Source organism: Hippoglossus stenolepis, chromosome 18, assembly GCF_022539355.2.
Source record: "Hippoglossus stenolepis isolate QCI-W04-F060 chromosome 18, HSTE1.2, whole genome shotgun sequence".
NCBI classification, from domain to species: domain Eukaryota; kingdom Metazoa; phylum Chordata; class Actinopteri; order Pleuronectiformes; family Pleuronectidae; genus Hippoglossus; species Hippoglossus stenolepis.
The window spans coordinates 20,149,211-20,169,820 of NC_061500.1; the positions used below are offsets into that span (position 1 = coordinate 20,149,211).

The 20,610-nt window shown below is 40.1% G+C and overlaps 1 protein-coding gene across 1 annotated transcript in view; it reads left to right on the forward strand.

Annotated features, from left to right (window-relative positions):
• The first annotated feature begins 964 nt into the window (after positions 1–964).
• The window catches only part of megf10 (multiple EGF-like-domains 10), a 48,951-nt gene continuing 29,305 nt past the window's right edge, over positions 965–20,610 (forward strand). Inside the window, exons 1-5 of the mRNA XM_035184097.2 lie at positions 965–1,179; positions 10,957–11,093; positions 13,861–13,962; positions 15,790–15,890; positions 19,259–19,351. Coding sequence (XP_035039988.1) covers positions 10,975–11,093; positions 13,861–13,962; positions 15,790–15,890; positions 19,259–19,351 — 415 coding nt within the window. The 5' untranslated portion in view covers positions 965–1,179; positions 10,957–10,974. The remainder of the gene's footprint in view (positions 1,180–10,956; positions 11,094–13,860; positions 13,963–15,789; positions 15,891–19,258; positions 19,352–20,610) is intronic.

Below are 20,610 nucleotides of genomic sequence, written 5' to 3' on the forward strand. Positions count from 1 at the left end.
TTACAACACAACTTGTTCAAAGGTTCATATGTGCAAACTACCTTAAAACCATACTGCAGGGGGAATCTAACCATTTCAGTTGAAGTCAGTGTGTTTTTGTACTTAATCCAAAGTAACATGTTTTCAATATGGTATGGAAGCAGAGAGGAAGGCTGGGGAAAGGCTACAGGGCATCTGAATACAATTATTATTAAATATTATTACTGATTATTATTATTATTGCCATAACATTTGATGCCACAAATGTGTCGGCTTGGTTTTATCTTAACCTGGCAACCCCAAACATGTTCTCACTGATGGCTTATGATTCATCTTTGCACAATTGGCAAATCAATTAACCATTGGTTACAACCAATAAACCTTATTAAACAGACTGGTGTGTTGCTTTGTTCTTAGCCATGATAAGTCTCTTATTTAAACTGAAACTGTTCAAAGTGATTCAGAAGATCAGGCACAAAGGAAAATCCAAAGTTCTTACTCCATCTGGGACGGTGTTGCATCAATGAAGGGTTTCATTCAACCAGCAAAATACAAGAGTTTCCTCCTTGAAACAAAAGCAAAAATATAACTATATATAATATATATAGGGATGATTGTTATTGTTTGTCCACCGTGTTACACACCAGAACCACGGAATAGATAAAGCAAACCTTTGTAGAAAACACAATCAAAATGTTTGTCAATGAAACAGAAAAAGAAAGAAATAATAATGATAATAATATATTATATGATAATATTGTTTTGAACGTTTCTCTTTAGCAGATGTCATTTCAAATTCAAAATGATACAAACGACAAAACACCACTTATCTGTGATTTCACGTGTTGACTTGTGTGCGGACTGAACGTGTATTTGGGTACAGTAAACATTGACACATTGAAGTTTGAACTAGAAGACAGAAGCAGCTGAGACCAGGAGCTCGTCCTCCGACCGTCCGTCAAGACATCGGAGGAGAAAAGAGAAGCAGCCATTGGCGGAGGGGCCGGTGACGTCAGCAGCCGCCGCACAGCGTTTTGAGGATGGTGAAAGTTCGTCAGTGTGCGGACGACTCGCTGCTGGAGACTGAACACGGAGAGAACCAGTGAAGTGGATGAGCTCGGCTTTGTTTCTGTTTATCAGCTGTGGGACATATCAGCATCACCTCCACAGCACGGACCCCCCGCTGCTCTCACACACCAGGTAAGAAGCTCCTCTACACAGGAGCTGAGCGCCTCAGGGAAGTGAAGCTGCGGCTCAGTGACTTCTCCCTCAACACGCTCATCTTCTTCACACTGATCAGCCTCTGCGAGTCGAGGTGCAGCTGATACCTGAGGGTTCATATAATCGAAATATATGATATCCATTTAGTACTGTGTATGTACATGTATGTATACACAGATATATTTTAAAATGTTACATATTTATAACAGGCAAATCCAATTACACACAGACACACACAGTGTCCATGACTTCAGAGGACATAGCATTGATTCACGTTCATTTCAAAGACACTTCTTCTGACCTTAACCGTAGTTACTACTTGCCTAACCCTAATCCTAACTTAAACCTAAACCTAACCTAACTTAAGGCAACTCTTCAGGATCACCAGGGCGCTTCCTGGTGGCCTAAGGTTAATTTTGGCCTGAACAGCTTGATGAGTGAGAGAATAACAAGTAGTAATGGTTTGATGGACCTCCTGCACCGGGTGCACACCTCACCTGACAGCTGCCTTACTGAACTGATAATAATCATCCATCACTGATGAGCAGTCACAAAAGTAAAGAGTTTTACAGTCATGTGATTTTTGGTTACCCATGTTCAGAGTGAGTTCAGTTTATTATGACTATATAGTATATAGAGTATAGTGTTTGCTATCAATATATTATATTTATATAACATAATATATAGGACTTAACCCTCCTAACCCAGTAATGTCAACCTGCCCCTCTAATGATACAAAAATGTTCAAATGGTTTTATACAATACCTGGAATGGAATATAATTTTTTGTATTTGTTGTTAAATCACAAATGTTTATGATCTGGATAACTTTCCTCCAAGAGGAACATAGAGGCCAAACCTATGTCGACTCTGGTGCCTTTTATTTAAGAAAAACAGCCTTAGCCGACAGAACCAGTGGCCTGTTGGTTTGTGTGAGGTTGGTTGGTTGTGTAGTTTATGTTTGATATGCTCAGAATTGTGGGATCTTTATTATGAATATAAATATTAATAACTAATTATATTTATTCAATTATTAGTTCCGATGATGTACTTTAAGTTTCTTGGTGACTTTAGTGCAACCCAGTGGGAGGAGATGTGTGGTAGAGTGTGTGGCAGTGGACCAGTGACTCAAATGGTGGAACTTGTGTAAAGTTTTCCCACATCTTGAATTTTTATGTTCCTAATAAAGTGCTTAATCAGACTTAAACAGAAAATGTGATGCGCACAAATAAACGTCAGAGAATACATTGTCGTGAGAATAACCAGAACACTGATTTAACTCAGCAGAGTCTGATCTATCTCAGCAACAGTGTTTTTCCAGTGCAGCTGTTAGCATGTCCAATCATGTCATAGGACATTTTGTTTCTCAATAAACTTTAGTGGCTTGTTTTCAAGTTCATATTTAATCTGACGTTCATTTTCTGGTCTTAATGAATGTCTGAAATTCACGAGGATTGCATCTTACTTTTCTTTGTAATGTGTAGGAAGGCATTGGCTTTGTTCCCAAAGGATGCCTGAGAAAGTTTGGAAAAAGTTTGACAACATAAAGGGGGGATGAATTCTAGAGCTACAATGAGAGGAATATGGTTGAAGGTGGAACAAAAGGTGAAAAAAACATATTATCTCTGTAGTTCCTCCACCATCCATTGGCATCGGAATAGATCACAGTGCATGAAGCTGGACATTTATGTTATTGATATAAGCCTGTAGGAAACATGAATGTAAAAGATACCTACAGCGGAATGACAACAGATGAAACCATGTATCTACAGAACAATAGTTACAACCCCCATTTGAAGCCGAAACTAGGCTTTGATGGCACATGGCTAAGACTCGTGATTGTTGTTTCATTTATCAGATTTAGTTAAAACCTTAACAGGACTGCCTCAGTCTGAGACCAAAATCTGCATCCTGTTTGGTAAGTTAAAGGCCTGAAGTTACATTTTTGCTTTATTTCACCCATTACCAAATAGATAAGTAATGCCACTGAGCATTACTTATCTAATTGCAGTACATATAGGACTCGATTGAAAAGAGAACATTCTTGTTTCCTTTCATTTGAAAACAACCAAACCCCGACCTGAGTGTCTGGTGAATATAGCTGCTCAGTAGGCAGGCTGCCTCACATATAGATTCCTATGCTGTTTTTCACAGTAGACATTTTGTCCTATCATTGTAGGAAAAGCAGCAAAGTTTATAACAGATGGAAAAAGTATGAACATAACACCAATGTTGAAAAAGCCTGGAATTTTCCCGTAAGATGTTTCCTGATAAAATCAAAGTGATAGATTGTCACACATCTGTTGGATTTCTACTTTTCGCTGATGTGGTTTGCATCTCTTTGAATCTATGAGATTTACGTGCCACTGGGGTCGTATTGTAATCTTGAACCACAGACAATGCATTTCAAAGGTGCAGTTTACGTTCTGCGGATCAATCGTGTGTCCTCTCATGTAGCTGTTCCACATATGCCACCTGTTACTGGTAAGAGTAGGAAGAGACTCATTGCAGAACGACTGAACAAATAGTCCTGAGGGACTTGAATGGGTCTAATAAGTTGCACCTGCCAAAACCATCTAGACACACGTTCCCATTTTTCCAGACCACCAAGCACAAGTGTTATGGGATAAACGGTGAGGAGAGGTTCGTTAGACACGACCATGTAAACAAGGCTGCAGACCTACATGGTTTGTTAATCATGTTATAATATTATTTATCTGCTCATGTTTAATGTCTTCAGTCTCTGGGTAGGCTGATGATTAAATAAACTAGAGGTTTATGCTTGCCAGTGAAATTGAGTTTGTAGTTTATAAGTAACCCATATTGCTTTTAAAAACTTTGACAGAATTCTTTTTATCATCAGCAAAACAGTTCATTTCACATCCAAAATGCACTAATACAAACAACACACTTCGAACACAGGTCAGAATCAACTCTCGTACCAGAACACATTTGTCTCCAATTTGTGACTCAAAACACACTGACCTGAAAAAAGTTACAATGGGTAACATTGTAATACTGTTAGCGCTGTTCTCTTTGAAGTAGCTTATCTGGTCCAGAGCCATCAAGTCCATCATATTGTTGTAGGAAGCTGCTGAGAGACCAGCCACTGGTGGACGAAGGCCTGTAAGGCTGTGAGCCAGACGCGTATCCCTGTAAAGAGCATGTAGCATGTTGGGTTCAAGCATCTAATGAAGAAGAGTCATTAGGAGATTAACCAGGGAGCAGCCAGATGACATCAAGCCAAATTTTCAATGACTAGGAAGAAACTGTTTGGCACTGTAAGGTAACCAGGAAAGAATAGTGACCTCTGGATGGACTGCTGCCACCTGGGAAAAGACAAATGGTTACAAGGGGGGAGGATGTGGACAGAACATGACTTTGACACAGGAGCCAGCCACACACACACACAATGCATAGTCTTGGTGAGATTGAAGCACAGCTGGGCCAGGAGAAAAGCTTCAGTGCAAGGAGCCTCCAGGAGCTGGTTGAGGTGAATTCAGATCACTCAGAAAGTGTGGGGAATCAAAGCCCCAGGCAGAATACCTCAACCTCCACATCCACACTAAATGACTTCTACACACAGGCAAGCAGAGCTGCAGACATCACCTCCAAACAAAGAAAGTGCCAGCTCAATGCACGATTCACCACCTTACTTGTTTCATAGTTGTGAGATGGACGAGGGCAGTGCAAAGACAGTCAGGATAAAGGGAGGCAGACCAGTGTGATCTAGAGTTCCTTCATCCTGTGGGTTAACAGATGGGAGTAGTGAGTATATGAGGGCAATGAAGGCCATAGCCAGGTCAAATCCAGGACCAAATAGTATTTCCCATGGGGACTACAAGAACTCCCCCACATCAACAGAAGGGTTCCTCAGCAACGGGAAGGTTTCTTGGACTTATATGGAGGAAGCAATGCATGCCAAGCAGCTGGAAGAGAGCTGAAGCATGAAGAGGATCAAGAGACCTTCACAGTTCCACACCATCTCTCTGCTAAAGGGGAGAGCAAGATATTCCTGGCCATACTTGCTTGTGGAAAGACATTGTACATGCTGGAAAACAATGACATCAACAGCACCTACTGTGCTGTTGATGTCATTGTTTGGTGCTTTTACAGTTCGTTGTATGTAGATTTAACAGTAATAGTTTGCGAAATGGAGTAAAAATACTGTATATAAAGATGGACGACCAAAGTGAAGTTAGTGAAGTGAAGTTAAAATGTCTTGATCGTTACCTGGTAGTTGGCTGCAGTGTAGGTAGTAAATCCCGCCTCTTCCTATTTTGTGGTTTGGACATGGTCCAAACTAAAATGTCAATGTTTATGTCAAAGATTGTTTTCTGTCATTTTAGGAGGTTCTTATCATCTCTGTCCTTTAAGTGTAAGATTTTCAGGTAAAATTTGTTTTAGTTAAGTATATATATATACTTATATATATATTATAAAAGGTGTAATAAGTGTCAGTTCGTAGGTTAATTATTTATAGAGTCAAATGAATTCTTGAGGAGACCGACGTCAAATCCAACTGGCCAATATAATCCACACTGACTGAGCTGACGGTATGAAGAGTTTGAGTCACTCATTTAGAAAAGAGTGTCTGGAATTGTAAAAAAAACAAAACTATGTTACATTTTTATATATTGTGGTTTGTCCATACAGAGAGCTGATTCAGTTCTCTAACAATCAGTACCCACTATCTCTATCAGAATGTCCTGTGTGTTTTAGTTTTACTGCAGTAGTGAAACAGCGCCTGGGAGGGCTGATGGTGGAAGGTCTGTCAAACACGCTGTTCAAACATAAGTACAACTCAACAGGGGCTGTGCCAAAACGATTAATAAGGGCTCTTTACTCATCCCCTCGCTGTGACAACATTCATTGATTTATTTGTAGCCACCACCACAATATCAACGTTGACCACCATATTATTTTTTTCGTATTTCAAATGAGTAAAATATTTTTGCTATTTTTACATGGCTTTTAACAAGATCATTTGGTCTTCCTTGGACAGAGATGATGTATAACTATGAGCATATGAGCACAAGTGGTTACCGCTGGAGATTCATTTCAAGATGCATTTTCACACCAAGTATGAACTGACACACTTAAAGCTGTTCACTTGTGAGAGAGCCGTGTGTAAGACGGATGGTAATACAGCTCCAAACAATCAGATAACAGGCAGGTGATATACAACACACACACACACACACACACACACACACACACACACACACACACACACACACACACACACACACACACACACACACACACACACACACACACACACACACACACACACACACACACACACACACACACACACACACACACACACACAGGCAGAGCTGCTTCTGCTTCATGGAGCGGCTGCACCATTAATTGGAGTTGAACATCTTCTTAATGTTAAAGGGCATGAAATGTGTTGGAGAACTTTAAATTAAAGCACTTTCAGGAATTTAAGAGTCAATTGAAGTGCTGAAAGTAGCTGAAGTGTCATGTACCATGTGACCGTTGGGAGAATTCACTCTAACTGTATATTGTTATCTTAGTCTAACATAATAATATGTCCGCAGAACTAATGTTTAGCTTCCAGCAGGTGCAGGAAATAAGCAGTTGAGCAATAAAGGATACATGCCGACTATTGTAGTTTGACTGCAGTCACATTGTGTTTACATGGGTTTGTTAGTTCAGTGCTTGCACAACTTAAACTGATTGATAATCGTTGTGTGATTATCTCAATTAATGTGAGAAAAAGCAATGGAAATATATATTTTGCATGGATGTGCAGTCCATTCTGTAAATGTTCATGTGAACGAACAGAAGCAGATGACTGCTGTGTTGTGTGCATGGAAACACACTGTAGGATGAAGCGTTCTCTAGTGAGGGAAAGTCAGCTCACACTGCAGGAGACTCACTAAGCTGGCTGCAGCTGTGCTTTCTCTGAGGTTTCAGCCAGCCAACCAGGAATGACGGCTGCTTTTGAGAAAAGTATTCAAAGATATTTATATCTTTGCTCCAGTTGAGACCATCACTGAATATGATGATGGGTGTGAGAGTCTCCCAGTCAGGGAGACAATTTCTCTTTCTATAACATCACTATTTGTTTCTTGACGGTCATTTTAGCACATTACAGGCTCAGTTTGTCAGAGTCAACATTATGCGGTGAGAGTTGTATACTATAATCAGTCCGAGCTGTGCTTTGTCAGGCTTGCTTGACGTACGTCAGAGTCAGCTGTAGGCCTCCTTCATCCGCCTCAGCTGTTGTTTTGCTCGGTGAAACCATTGAGTCTTAATGACAAAGTAAGAGTGCTGATGGGGCCTGCTTCAACAACCCTTCAAACAAAGTAAATAAAGCAATAAACTACATATTGTGGTAGAATAATCAATTTTTAAAAGTAATTGTTTATTCTGTTATGAGCCTAAATCAAAAGGTTTTGGTGTATTAGACATACATTGGTACAAAGTTTGTTGTGAAGTTTCAGTATCTTTAGTTCAGTTAGTTCGTTAGTTTGAGCTGTGCAAACCTTGTACATAACTATGGTGATGCTGTGTCTGCAGTAAACTGCTTTGTACTAACATGTGCTTTGACATGGGTAAATCTAACAGCAACTCTAGATTTCCAAGGATTTCCATCTGTTGCATTGTGGGACAAAAGTGCTTACATGTACATGTCTTAACAATACTTATTTGATAATAGTGTGTACATCTGGGTCACAGGCAAAGTGGAGCTGAGCCTTGAATTTCAGTAGCTACATATTCAGTTGCGTTACTACCAGGTCGTACCTGTGTGAGACAGTAGTAATAAATATTGATCCATGGTCTTAGCACAGCCTTTGTTGGTGCTGGAGGGACCTCTGACAGGTCTTGGTTCCTGGCAGTCCTGAGTGAGCGGACAGAGAGGCGTCAATACCGTGCTGCCTGGAGCAGTGTATCAAAGTTGTGCAGCCCAGCTTAATCCGCTCCATTAGGGTTTGTGTCTGGAGCCCTTTCACTCTCACAGCATGGCCCTTGTTTGTGCAGGAGTGCAGTTGTCTTGGGGTGGGGAGAGTTTCAGCGTTGGTGGCTGCAGCTGTGCCCCTCTCAGCTCAGTGAAACCAGAGAGGACTGGCCCTGCTGGCCCGTAAAGCGCCGGCACAGACACACTGTCCTCAGCCATGCAGCCACTGGAGACATCTGACGGGCTTCCTCCATCAAACAACTCTTTTGAAAGGAGGCTAACCAGAAGACACAGGTCTTACCTTACTGGCCTCTTCAGATTCATCAAGCAGCTGGAGTAATAAAGTTGCCCTCATGTACTGAACTTGCCAGCTGTTTCTGTACCATTAAGGAAGTTGACCAGACATACTTAGTGTGAGTACATTGACAAATCCTACAAATCGCACCAGAGATTCAACCGTTACCTTTCATTTCAAACAGTGCACATGAGGTTTGGTCATTTCGGTGTTTAAACACACATTATTCAAGATTAAACTGGAGACAGGGAGACTAGTCAGAAGAGAGGAAAGATGAATACAGCCAAATACAGAGAGGTCCTTGATGAAAACCTGCTCCAGATTGCATGCGACCTGAGACTGAAATTTCGGTCACTCCTGTCCTCGATTGGTCCAACTAAAGCCCATATTTAAGAGAAAATCTAGAAATGTTTCTGTATGGTGTGCAGTGTCCGCACTGGGCTGTCACTGGGTAGACAGAGAAATATGCTCTGCTAAATACCAGAGAGAAACACACAGGTAGTGAGGTGTATAGGACGCACACAAGGATTTGGTTTTCTGTGTCACGAGTTAAACTTCTTCAATCCTGCCTCATGGACTGGCAGGTCTCTCTCTACCAGAGGATGATGTACAGACAAAGTGATTTCAACAAAAATGTTACTTTGAATTAAAGCAAATGTCCTGACGTTCCCGAAGACAGCAAGCTTGTTTTTCCAAAATCTAGTGTTTTTTCGTCTAAAAGTAGAGGATCTCTGATTGCTTAACAAAGTGTGGAGACTTTGCTCCTCAGACAGAAACTGTCTTTGTCTCATTTAGGTCATCCTTATAATTAAAAGAAGCTTTGAAATAGTTGAATAACAACAGAATGCGTGCAACCACCAATATCTCACTGGGGTTCTGTCAAAATAAAATATCACAGCTTTGTTAAGGAGAACTAACCGTTGTCATATTTGTACGTCCACACCAGCCAGTGAAGATAGATTGAATGCTGTTGATTATATGACTCAGATTGGTTGTATTCAAACATTTATGTTGCTATACTAAAGGCACCACTTTGGAAATTGAAGGTTCCCATTGAATCTGTATGTGACTAATGTGCTTAGTGGCTAACGAATGCTGCGATTTGCAAAGCAAGCAGGTCCTCTAGTATTTTCCTTCTAACCAGATTGTGCAAACAAGCGCTAAGAATGTGAATGTGGAAACATAAAAGTATAAAAAACAGACAATAACGTGTGTTCAATCTTTAGAATCAGGTAAGCTTGAGTCAGCACATGCAGCACGTGTGTTATCCTGCACACAAAGCAGTGGCAGGGGGAAAGAGCCGGATCCCTTCAGACTCGACCTGACAGGATCATAACGGCTTTGACTTTAATAGTAATGACTGATGACCTCACTTGGCCTGAAAGCCCAAAGATTAACACGAACACAGTGAAATCACTTAGGAGATGTTTAGCAGGTATAACGTGGACCATGTTCACTGTGATGATATAGTGTTCTAGTTTGCTCGCATAGCACTAAAGGGGGATGTAATTAATTTATCAGGTATCATTCATTTATTAAGTATTAATAAAAGTAGATTTGACCTGACGATGATGCTAGAAAAAAACAATGTGATTAGAATATGAATCTTGACTGTCCATCCAACTGCTGTTGGTGATACGCTGACTTGGGACCAAAGTGGTGAAGTGACTGAATAGAAAGGATTTCAGCTAATGAAGCAGATCCATCGTCTGACAGCAGCCTATCACGCTGCACTAACAGACCAACAGACAAACAGCAGATGGTACCTCAGATGATCTCATTAAATTGGTGACTATTTGATCTCCTTCAGTCACAAGTTTGTTGCCGAAAGGCCAAATGAAGCATGGCTGTTGTCTGATGCTCTGTGCTCTCTGTACTCAAAAGATCAAGTGTGAAAGGGGCACCACTCTAAATTACTGGGAATTTGCAAATGGTATTTTATAGTTAAACAAGAGCAACAAAGTGACCAGTGTTGTCTGGTGATCTCGCTGTAATCAGTGTTTCTCCCACATCAACTTTCATTCCGATCATATCGATAATTTCAGTTTATCTGCTCAATAGTTATGAATGTGCTGAAGTGGACTTCAGTGTCATCAGATGTTACTTCAATGTGTCAGATACAAGTTCAGTAACTATTCTATATGTTCAGCTGTTTGTCTGATTTTCAGTTTGTAGTTAAAGGTTGTTAATATTAACTACATTTGAACCCTGATGCTCAAAACGGCACACATCCCATCTTCAAGGTTTACTTATTTCTGGTTTCTGTTACAGTGTTGAATCCCTAATTTGAACTAGATTTAAGGAAAACATGATCATTTCCCCTTATGAATGTTATAAAATGTATTTAAAAATAATAAATCTCGATTTTTTAAAAGTAATAATTGTTAGTGTAAATTCTCCACTGCGACTGACTTGCACACACACTCACACACAGAACACATTTTCTGATGTTTTTATAAATGATTTATCTGTTAATCATTGTTTGACTACTCAGATGAAAACAGCTCACCCGTCTTCTCCTGTTTTAGGGTGCAGCTCCTACAGAGATGGCTGTGTTACTGTGCTGTGACAGGACACTTCTATTGGCTGTGGTCGTCTGTTTTCTGCCTTGCATCACTTCCTCCCTCAATTTGGAGGATCCCAACGTCTGCAGCCACTGGGAGAGGTCAGTCCCAATGCTTCTGTCATGTTCTTTAAAAGCTCTTTGACCTCACGTTTCCATCGATGTCTGTTGCAGTGGCAACTGATTCCGCAGGCCACACATGCAGGAGCCGGTCCGACCGTATGAGAGAACCACAGGTTGCATTCAGAGAGCAGCCTTAGCCCTGTGTGAAAAAACACAACACTATCCTTAACTGTAATGTAACCAGTCCATCAGTGCAGCAAGGCTGTTTATTCAGGGGGCTCTGGAATTACAATGCAGGTCGTCACGCTCAACATTTGCTGCAGCACAATGTGCAGTCATTCAGTAAAGCTAAGTATGGTGGACAATCACATCCATGTAATGGTACATTCCAGGTTGATTTCTTTTTAATGTGAGCCCTTTATTTCTGCTGTTTACTTTGCAAACAACACACGTTGCTTGCCCTGAAAACTTGACAGATTTGTAAAACCTTAAGAAATGCACACACTTAAAACTGAAAGTATAACTTTTAACACAATCATTTCTTACTGTGTTAAAACTGTTATTATTTAAACAATACACTGTCACTAGTCACTGTCTCTGACAGGCCCTTTTGCTGTTTTAACACAGGGCTGTATTCAGTCGGAGTCCCTGCTGAAGTATGAAGATGGAGTCAGGAACTAGCTTAGCTTAACATGAAAGGAAAGCAGCTGGCTCTCTGAAAGCTTCAAAATACTACCAACATTTAAAGGCCCTTTCACATTGGATGGCAATCCACTAACATCTGGCTTTAGTTTTCAATGTCAGAGGGTACAATTCATTTCATTGTCTCATGTCTAAGGCAGCAGTCACTGGTATTTATCAGCTCCAGCTCCAATTAGCAGAGATGGAAACATGACACCCAGGTGGACACGCTAATTTTCACCTCCTTTTCCGGGCATGATACGAAGCCTCGTGGAGGCAAGGAAGGATTGTCGCCTCCTCCTGTAAGAACTTTGTCACTTTTGCTGTCTGTAAATACAGACAGCAAATCAGTTGTTCATTCCGTACTCAAATCAGTACTGATCTAAAAGACATGGAAAAGTAACAAAGTTACTGGAAAAAAACAAACAAACTGAAAGGCAAACTCATCAATGGCAGTGGCAAAGGTGTTGATTGCTTTCTTAGTGGGTTTATCTGCAATTACAAACCCCACACATATTGTCTTCTTTTTGTATAAAAGGGGAATGAAGCTCACTCACTTACACACTGTCCCTGTTTTGTTTAAAGTAATGTATACCCTGGTGTTAGACTAACCTCAGTGTGTCAAACACATGGCTCTTTTTTTCAAAATAAAGGTGTTAAAAAGGTGAAGTGAGGCTCTTGACAAACTTTCAAATTAAAAAGAAGCTTGGAAATCCATTAAGCGAAATGTAAAAGAACAAAGGTAGAAGCAGATTTCCCAGCTAGATTATCTTTCAGCAGCTAATCTGAGGAAACAGCTGCGGACGCAGTCAGAGCGCTCCTCTGTTATTGTCCCGAAGACTGACGGCAGAGAAAGATTTAGAGGGAGACAAGAGAGGGAAGGAGGACAGTCTGAGACATACAGTGTTGATGCTAATGATGTTTTTACCAGCTCTGAACAGGGTCTCAGTCCCACATAGATCTTAGGATTTGTGGCAGAAAGTAAATGGACTTGCTGTTCCTTCAACGACGTCATTTTCGAAAACGTGATGTCAGTCAGTCAGCAAGAGGAAACAGAAAGAGATGCTTATTGATACAGTAACTATACAGTAGAATATAGTAAAAAGTAATGAGAAAAGTAAAAAGAAGAATAGAAAGGTCAATGAGGGGTAAACATCAGTTAGCAGACAGTAGTCAGTGCAGGTCATTGAACGTGGCTCATGTGAGGGGGTGAAGTTAGATTTGGTTTATCATATTTAAATGCTCTGCTGAGATTTGATGTGGTGAAGCTCGGCCTTAGAGGAAAATTAAGAGCTCAGTATTGGTTGGGGCCAAGGTTGGATTTGTTTTGACTCTGACTTGACTCTTGCTTTTATATAATAATGGTGGTGATTGATCATGTTTTTACTGTTTTGTGTAGGAAGTGGTTAGTTCTCCATGTATTGATCAGTTGTTTGATTAAACAATTAGCCCAGCTACAGAAAATGAGTTTGCATATCAGTAGTGTTTGTATAAAATGTATGGATCAGTGTCTGAAATGATCCCTAGCTTTACTCACACAAGGCTTCACCCTGAGATCAGTCTGTTGACAGAGAATGTGTCAGTGACAAACAAGCATTCTAAATACATGATGTTCAGAGTTGCTTCCTATCATTTCTGAAGTGTTTTGGCAGACTTAATAAACTATGTGAAGACAAAACACACTTTTCACAAAAGAGCTGCTGATGTCTAACACACACATTAAATGGTAAAGTAAATAGATGTATAAATCTTGTCTAGTCTGAACGACCACATTCAAGTGCCTAATACTACAAGTCCCTCACACATTCATACAGCCCTTCTCTAGCACACAAACTCTCTCTGGGGCGGCTGTGGCCTGTGTGTTAATGGTGAATGTAAAACTGTACTGTAAATCACTTTGTGTGGCCATCAAAACTAGATAAGCATTATATAAATACAGACCCTGTACCAAACAATTCACCTATGGAACATTGCCGGAGCCAAAATGTGGTTCATAGTATTACCAATGGACAAATATACGGAGGAAACCAGTGACCATCTGACAAACATACACACACATACACACACACACACGTGCACACACACACTGATTTCTCTCTCGTCTCTTCTCTTCCTGTGGTTTCAGTTACTCAGTGACGGTGCAGGAGTCGTACGCCCACCCTTTTGATCAGGTTTATTACACCAGCTGCACCGACATCCTGAACTGGTTCAAGTGCACCAGACACAGGTAAGGACCACATCACTGAGGCCTGAAGCAGGAGTGTGTAAGCGTGGAGAGAATGGTGGTTTTTTTTTAACCTCTCCACTCAAATCCATCTCTCCACACAAATCCATCACAGTGATATTTTATTTTTGTCAAGCTTACGTTATTGTCGCATGGTAATGCTGTATGGACCCATCATTCTACATTAGTAAGTACGTGACCATACAGTGAGGACAACCAAAGTAAAGGACTGTTTAGTGTCAACTTAGAAAACAGTAGTTTGGTAGAAATTCGTATCACCCAAGTCCATTTATTCTGGGGCTTAAGTAGTAGAGTATGTTGCAGCCACTGCAACTATTATATTGTGCCATGTGACAAGCATGATCCTGAGCTTCGATTCAAATATGATCACAACTACAAGCAGCAATACTTTTTACAGCATCATGCAGCAGCATTGTAAGTTAATAGGTAAACAGTCACTATGAACTGCTATTGCAACTATATTTGTATGTAATGCCCTGAAATTTCAATCTGTACATATTTCCAATTTTCTGTCAATCATCTATTCATTATAAGTACCTGCTTATCCAATTACAGTGCTGACATTCAGTCAGACAACTATTAAATACCCTGCATGTGTTCGGACTCTACATGTACATGCCGAACACTCCGTCACGTCCACTCGTAGAATCAAATACAGTCCAATCAAATATCTCAGCCATCTGATCTCACAAAGATAATAATTTGTACACTTAAATGATTTAATTAGAAATTTGATCTTTATTTATGGTTTTGACTATATTGAGAATTTGTATAATTTCAATAATGCGGCCCAGTTAAATATTACTGGAGGCTACAACATCAGTAATAAACATGTTGTTTAATACTGACCGGTATATTAGATTTGAATCAGTTGTGAAACCAGGTGGTATATGTTAAAATGTTATAATGACAAGGGGTGATATACAGTGCAGAAACAAATGATTCACTCACTATTTACTCAAGCAAGGTGAGTAGCTACTGTGAATTACAAACTATATTCATTTCCTTTACAGCTTTAAAGGTGCTTTGTATTAAATTCCCTTGCTTAGTTCAGCATGATTTAGTTTAATAATACAGATCTGGTTTGATCTCACAGGGTAGTTATCAATTAATCATTTTATATTTGTAAAGCACATATTCACAAATCACAATTTGTCTCATCCTCTGCCCTTAACCCTCATCAAGAATGAGGAAAAACAAAAAAACGTTTAACAGGGGGTAAAGAGTAGAACCTCAGAGAGAGCCACTTGTGAGGACGTCAACAAAATAACAATATTTACAAAAGAGAAATGACAGAGGAGTTTAGTGTCAAGTTCCAAATTCAAGTTATCATCTTTTTTGGACAGGACATCCCGGTTTTTGCAATGTTATGTTGTTGAAAAAACAACTTCAAATTTGGTATAAATGTGAATCAAAGTTCAGGTCTGGATCAAAGATAACTCCTAGATTCCTGAAGGACTGCTGGAGGCAAGGCGGATGCCATCCAATTTAGCTATATCATTAAATAATTCATCTCTGAGGAGTTTAGGGCCAAGTATTACAACTTCTCTTTAATAAATCAATGAGAGAATATGGCGGATCATCCAGGTATTTATGTCCCTAAAACTTTGCTAAAACTAATTTACAGTTTCCCCTGGTTTCATAGATAAGTATAACTGGGTATTGTCTGTAGAGCAATATGAAATTTCCTGATTATGTTTCCAAACAGAAGCTTATATTTGAAATAAAGATTTGAAAAAAAGCAACAGTGTGTGTATGCATCAGGTAGGTTCTTTTACTGAGTGTGTGACCCTGTGTGTCTGTGTGCAGGGTGAGCTATCGTACAGCATATCGCAGAGGAGAGAAAACCATGTACCGGAGAAAGTCCCAATGCTGTCCGGGTTTTTATGAGAGTGGAGAGATCTGTGCCCGTGAGTATCTTCATTATGGTTAAGAAACTGTTGTTTTTTTTAGCACTTTCACTCACACCTGGACTCTTCAAAACTGCAAGGAAAGATACCCAGCTAACCTAATAAATGAGGTACTCACAAAAGGACAACATTAGTTTTGATGAATGAAGTCATTTTGGGACACAGGTGACCAATTCAAAGAAAGAAACCTGGATGAATGAGTAGAGTAGTACAACAAATTCACAATGCAGGTTTGTGAATGGGTTGATGAGAACGATACTCATGACCTCCACAGCGACCACAGCTAAAGCTCAACACGAGTGCAGTGCTCGTTCCAAACCTGCCTGTTTGGAACGGGCTGGTTGCTTGGCCTGTGTTAAAGCTCTAGAGCTATTTCAGAATTACCCTTTGTCATTAGTGAGTCCTCCTCAAACAGTTCTACAATATAGTCACTTTTTTATTGTTAGTGTGCTGGACATTGTGCAGAGTGAGGTTAGAAAACATTGTGTTCATCCTACCTGGTTTATCTTCAATGTTTTTCATAGAATGTTAATGTTACATTATTGTTCACATGTGTGGTTTATATAAACGGTTGAATGATTGACTTAACTGGTGTTATTTTTTAATACGTTGCGTATCGGTTATGTCAGAGGTCTGTTAAGCAATTGACACAATCTTCAGACCTAAGTTCACAACTTTTCAAAAATAAAAGCTCTTTAATTCAGCTCAATGTAAAGCCTTGCAGCAACAAAACAACATTGTGCTTTTACTTAGAAGACAAGTTTCCAAACAGGAAGTGTTTCTATGAACGTTGTGGCCATGATGGAGATCAGCATCAGTGACACCCGTGAATGTTTATGTCATTCTCATATGGTGAAATTAAAGAATAGATGCTGCAGTTTATCCGAGGATGTAAATTATGTATGTTTGCCTGTTCATACAAACTTTTATTTATATTGAACGTATCGTGTTGAATTGGATCAAACTCAACCACTGAGCTTCCCTGGGCCCTTAACAATACATAAGTCAAGAGTGAGGCAGATAAAGGGTTTTCAAGATATACGCGTTCCACATACAGACAGGCAGGCAGACATTTGTGGAATCAGTAGGTAGATTATAGATTATACAGCTGCTACATACTGAGGGAAAAGACACGCAAGCCTCAGCTGAAAGACTGTCACTAGTCAGAAAAACAGACCCTGTGTCTTCTACATGTGTTGTCGTTACAGTGATTTCACGTCGTTGAGGCTACTGTGTAACCCCTCCCTGTCAGTAGCTAGCAGGCAGTGACAGGTGCGAAGTCACTGCGGCAAAAACAACAACTGGTTTTCAGCAGTCACAGTAAAAGAAAGAATTGTGTTAACACATTTTCTAAGTAGTTGGTGATAAAAGAAACTTTGATTCATGCAGGGATGTGATATTGTGGCCCTGCAGGAGTTCAGGGGGGGGATTTATTTTGGTGTGAGAAGACTCTGTTGTATGAGCAGCCATCACATGCTGCTCTGTTAGACTCACTGAACCCCTGGACAAAACACTGCAGTGAGGAGGATCCGCTCCATGGCATTTTCCCATAAGGAACTACATTAAGGTTGAGGTTAGTTTGGATAGAGTTGATTTGCTTGCTGCCCTTTACATGTTGATTTAAAATATCCAGTCTTGTTAACAAAATCTTGTTAACAATGGGCCTCATTCAACAACCTTTCTTAAGAAGGAATTTCTTCTTTAAACCCACTTACCAGTTTTTTTTACGAAGATTCTGACATTCACCAATGTTTTGTTATCTGGGATTTGTTCTTATGTAAGAACAGAACCTGCGCACACTGAAGAGCACTCGTACGCACACCTGACAACTGAAAGGCTTGTGCAAATATTCAATCATTGTGTTTTTTACTTTTAATTCTAAAGTAGTAAAATGAGATTTAAATTACCATAATATTTGATCATTTTTGTCTTTAAAAAAGACAGACAAGTTTCAGTGCACATTATAATCTTTTTAAATGCATGGTATTGTTGAAGAAGGGGACACACAGAAATGAACACCAACTCTGCACTTCCTCTCAACCCAACAGGGATCTTTACCCTCTTTCAGCTCCTCATTTTGGTTTTGCATTACACAGCTGTATATTTGGCTATTTGGTATATTTGGCTTGTCTCTCAGAACTAGTTCTAAAGATGTGCTGTCCGACCGTGTTGGAAATTGAACGTGTTTATAGTTGCTGTACTGGAAGGCAGAGTGGAAGGCAGCCGGGATAAGCCAAATGGGACGATGGTGCATATTTTCAGTCTCTCCAGAAAAACATTCATCGTCTTGCACTTGTTTATACACACGACATCCCGGAGCACGAATCCTGCTTTAGAGGTTTGCTGAAGCACTTAGCACTGAAGATCCAAATAGTGTTCTCAGAGATGGAGGAGACAAAACCACAGGGTAAAGGAGAGTAAACATTTGACTTTGATTCATCGGGGGGGACACAGAAACCTCTCTTATTCAGCTGTTGTTTTCTTATCTGAGTTGGAAAACACTCAAGGAAGTCAAGGAATTTACTGTTATTTGCATTTACATACAATGAAACGCTGTATACAGTAATACCATCACACAATGAAACTAGTGGACATCAAAACAATAATAAAAAACTTAACCAAATAGATTTAAATAATTAGAAGAGCGAGTACAGTGGGTTGAGTAGTGTTTGCCTTGATGTTGATGTTAGTGATATCACTTACCCAATGGTAGCGATGAAAATAAATGAAAATAGCTTAAAATGTATATAGTTGCTTCAGGTCAAATTAAATCACAATATTAAACTCCTTGTGAGAACACTGAGTGGTGCACTCATGGAAATTAACCACATATTTGACAGTGAACGTCTTAAAGCATTTGAGCAAAAACAACCTTTTTTGTACCTTGTTTTTTTGGTATGCAGTCTTCCCAGATCACTGACCACTTATTTGGTGCCATATACATGAAGCTTAACTTAATAATATTTCAAATGTGTGCAGTTACCATCTTGTCCTCATGTCCGGTCTGCAAGTGGTCAAGAACAAAAACAATGAATGATTAAAGACATTGTAAAATCAGTGTTTTGAAAGTGGGCCTCTTATTAGATATGCATGACAACATTTTGATTGAAAATCAGTTTATATCAGCTCTTTATGAAACATGTGGCTGTTGTTTCCAGCCAAAAGAAAGTGAAGACTAATAACTTGACTGGCAAAGTCTGCTCGTAAACAAAGTGGTCCAAGTCCAAATATTTATGACACAAATCATTTATACTCAGAAGGGGGAATAAATCATTTTTTTTGTTTACTGACTGATTCTGATACAGATATTCTTTCTAAGTGTTATTGTACCGCTGACTGGCCTGTCTTCCTGTCTCCTCCATGTCCAGCGTTTTGTGCAGAGAGCTGTGTTCATGGCCGCTGTATGGCCCCTAACACCTGCCAGTGTGAACCGGGCTGGGGGGGCTCCAACTGCTCCAGTGGTAAGTCCTCCAGCTGCTGCTGTCTGTGAGCAATCTTGTCTTTGTGTGTGTGACTCTGTTTTTTTCTGTGAAAGCACTCTGAACACACGGGAGAAGAAACAGATGGTTGTATCATCTTACTGACTGTTCCACTGTACCACACCAACACAGAACAGGAGCGAAACACTTTGCTCTCATGGCTTCTTTCCCTTTTGCCTCAGACTTCAAAATAAAATCGGAAAACTATCAACATTTCACAGGCAGATTGTGATGAATGTTATCGCGAACTCTTGTCAACACCGGCTTTCAGTTTGTGCTTGCTTCACTGTGGTCTGGCTAAGCTCAACGCGCCCTCATTCGAGGCTGATATTACTTTTCAATTGAATTAGTGTGCACAGAAGCCCATTTACAGTTCTGTCTCTCAGACATCAACATGATCTATAACACCCACTCGCAGTCTGTGCAGCCGTCAGCTGCAGTCTTCACTTAGGGCCAGCTTAAACGGATACAGATTTACACGTTTGTTTTTCATGAAAATCTAAACTCAAATCTCTCATTTGCAAAAGTATTCAGACCATTTGTTGTCGATCTAAATTGTACGTTTGCTCTAATGACCCTTGAGACCTCAGCAGCTCTTCATAAATCAACAGTGTTGTGCAAGTTCACACTTAAAAAGGGTTCAGTTCATAAAGATTCAAATGAACTAGTTCACAGTTTAGAATTTTAAACTAAGTTCACAGTCCCCAAAATAAACAATTTCACGTCATATCTTCCATTTTTATTAACCTCTTGAAACCCACTAGGCCAACGGTGAACAAAGCAGACACTGACCAGGTAGCATATGAAATGAGGTTTTGTCAACAGGGACCTGCTATATATCTTTTTGGAATGAATAGAAGGTCGGCTAAACGGCCATAACAACCATTTCACCTTAACCTAACACAATTCACAAGCAACTAAACCAGCATTGTCTACACACTGACGATCACGCTACTTCATGCCAACCATACAAGGTGCCCCGACTCATTCAAGGTGCCCTGAAAATTCACAGTCACGTTCAGCAGTTGCAAACTTGTCCTATTGGGACTTGGACCCTTCTTCTCAGCACTGATGTCCCTGTACACTATCTTGCACCCTGTTACTATGTGTGATGTGGTCGTCCTCAGCCTCTGTGCATCCGGTGCTTAGGGCCTGTTCTTTTTCTTTGCTAGTGTTCTCAGGCTGCAGGACTCAATGTGAGGAGTTCTCAGGAGGCATGAGGAGTCTTGACATAAGCTGCA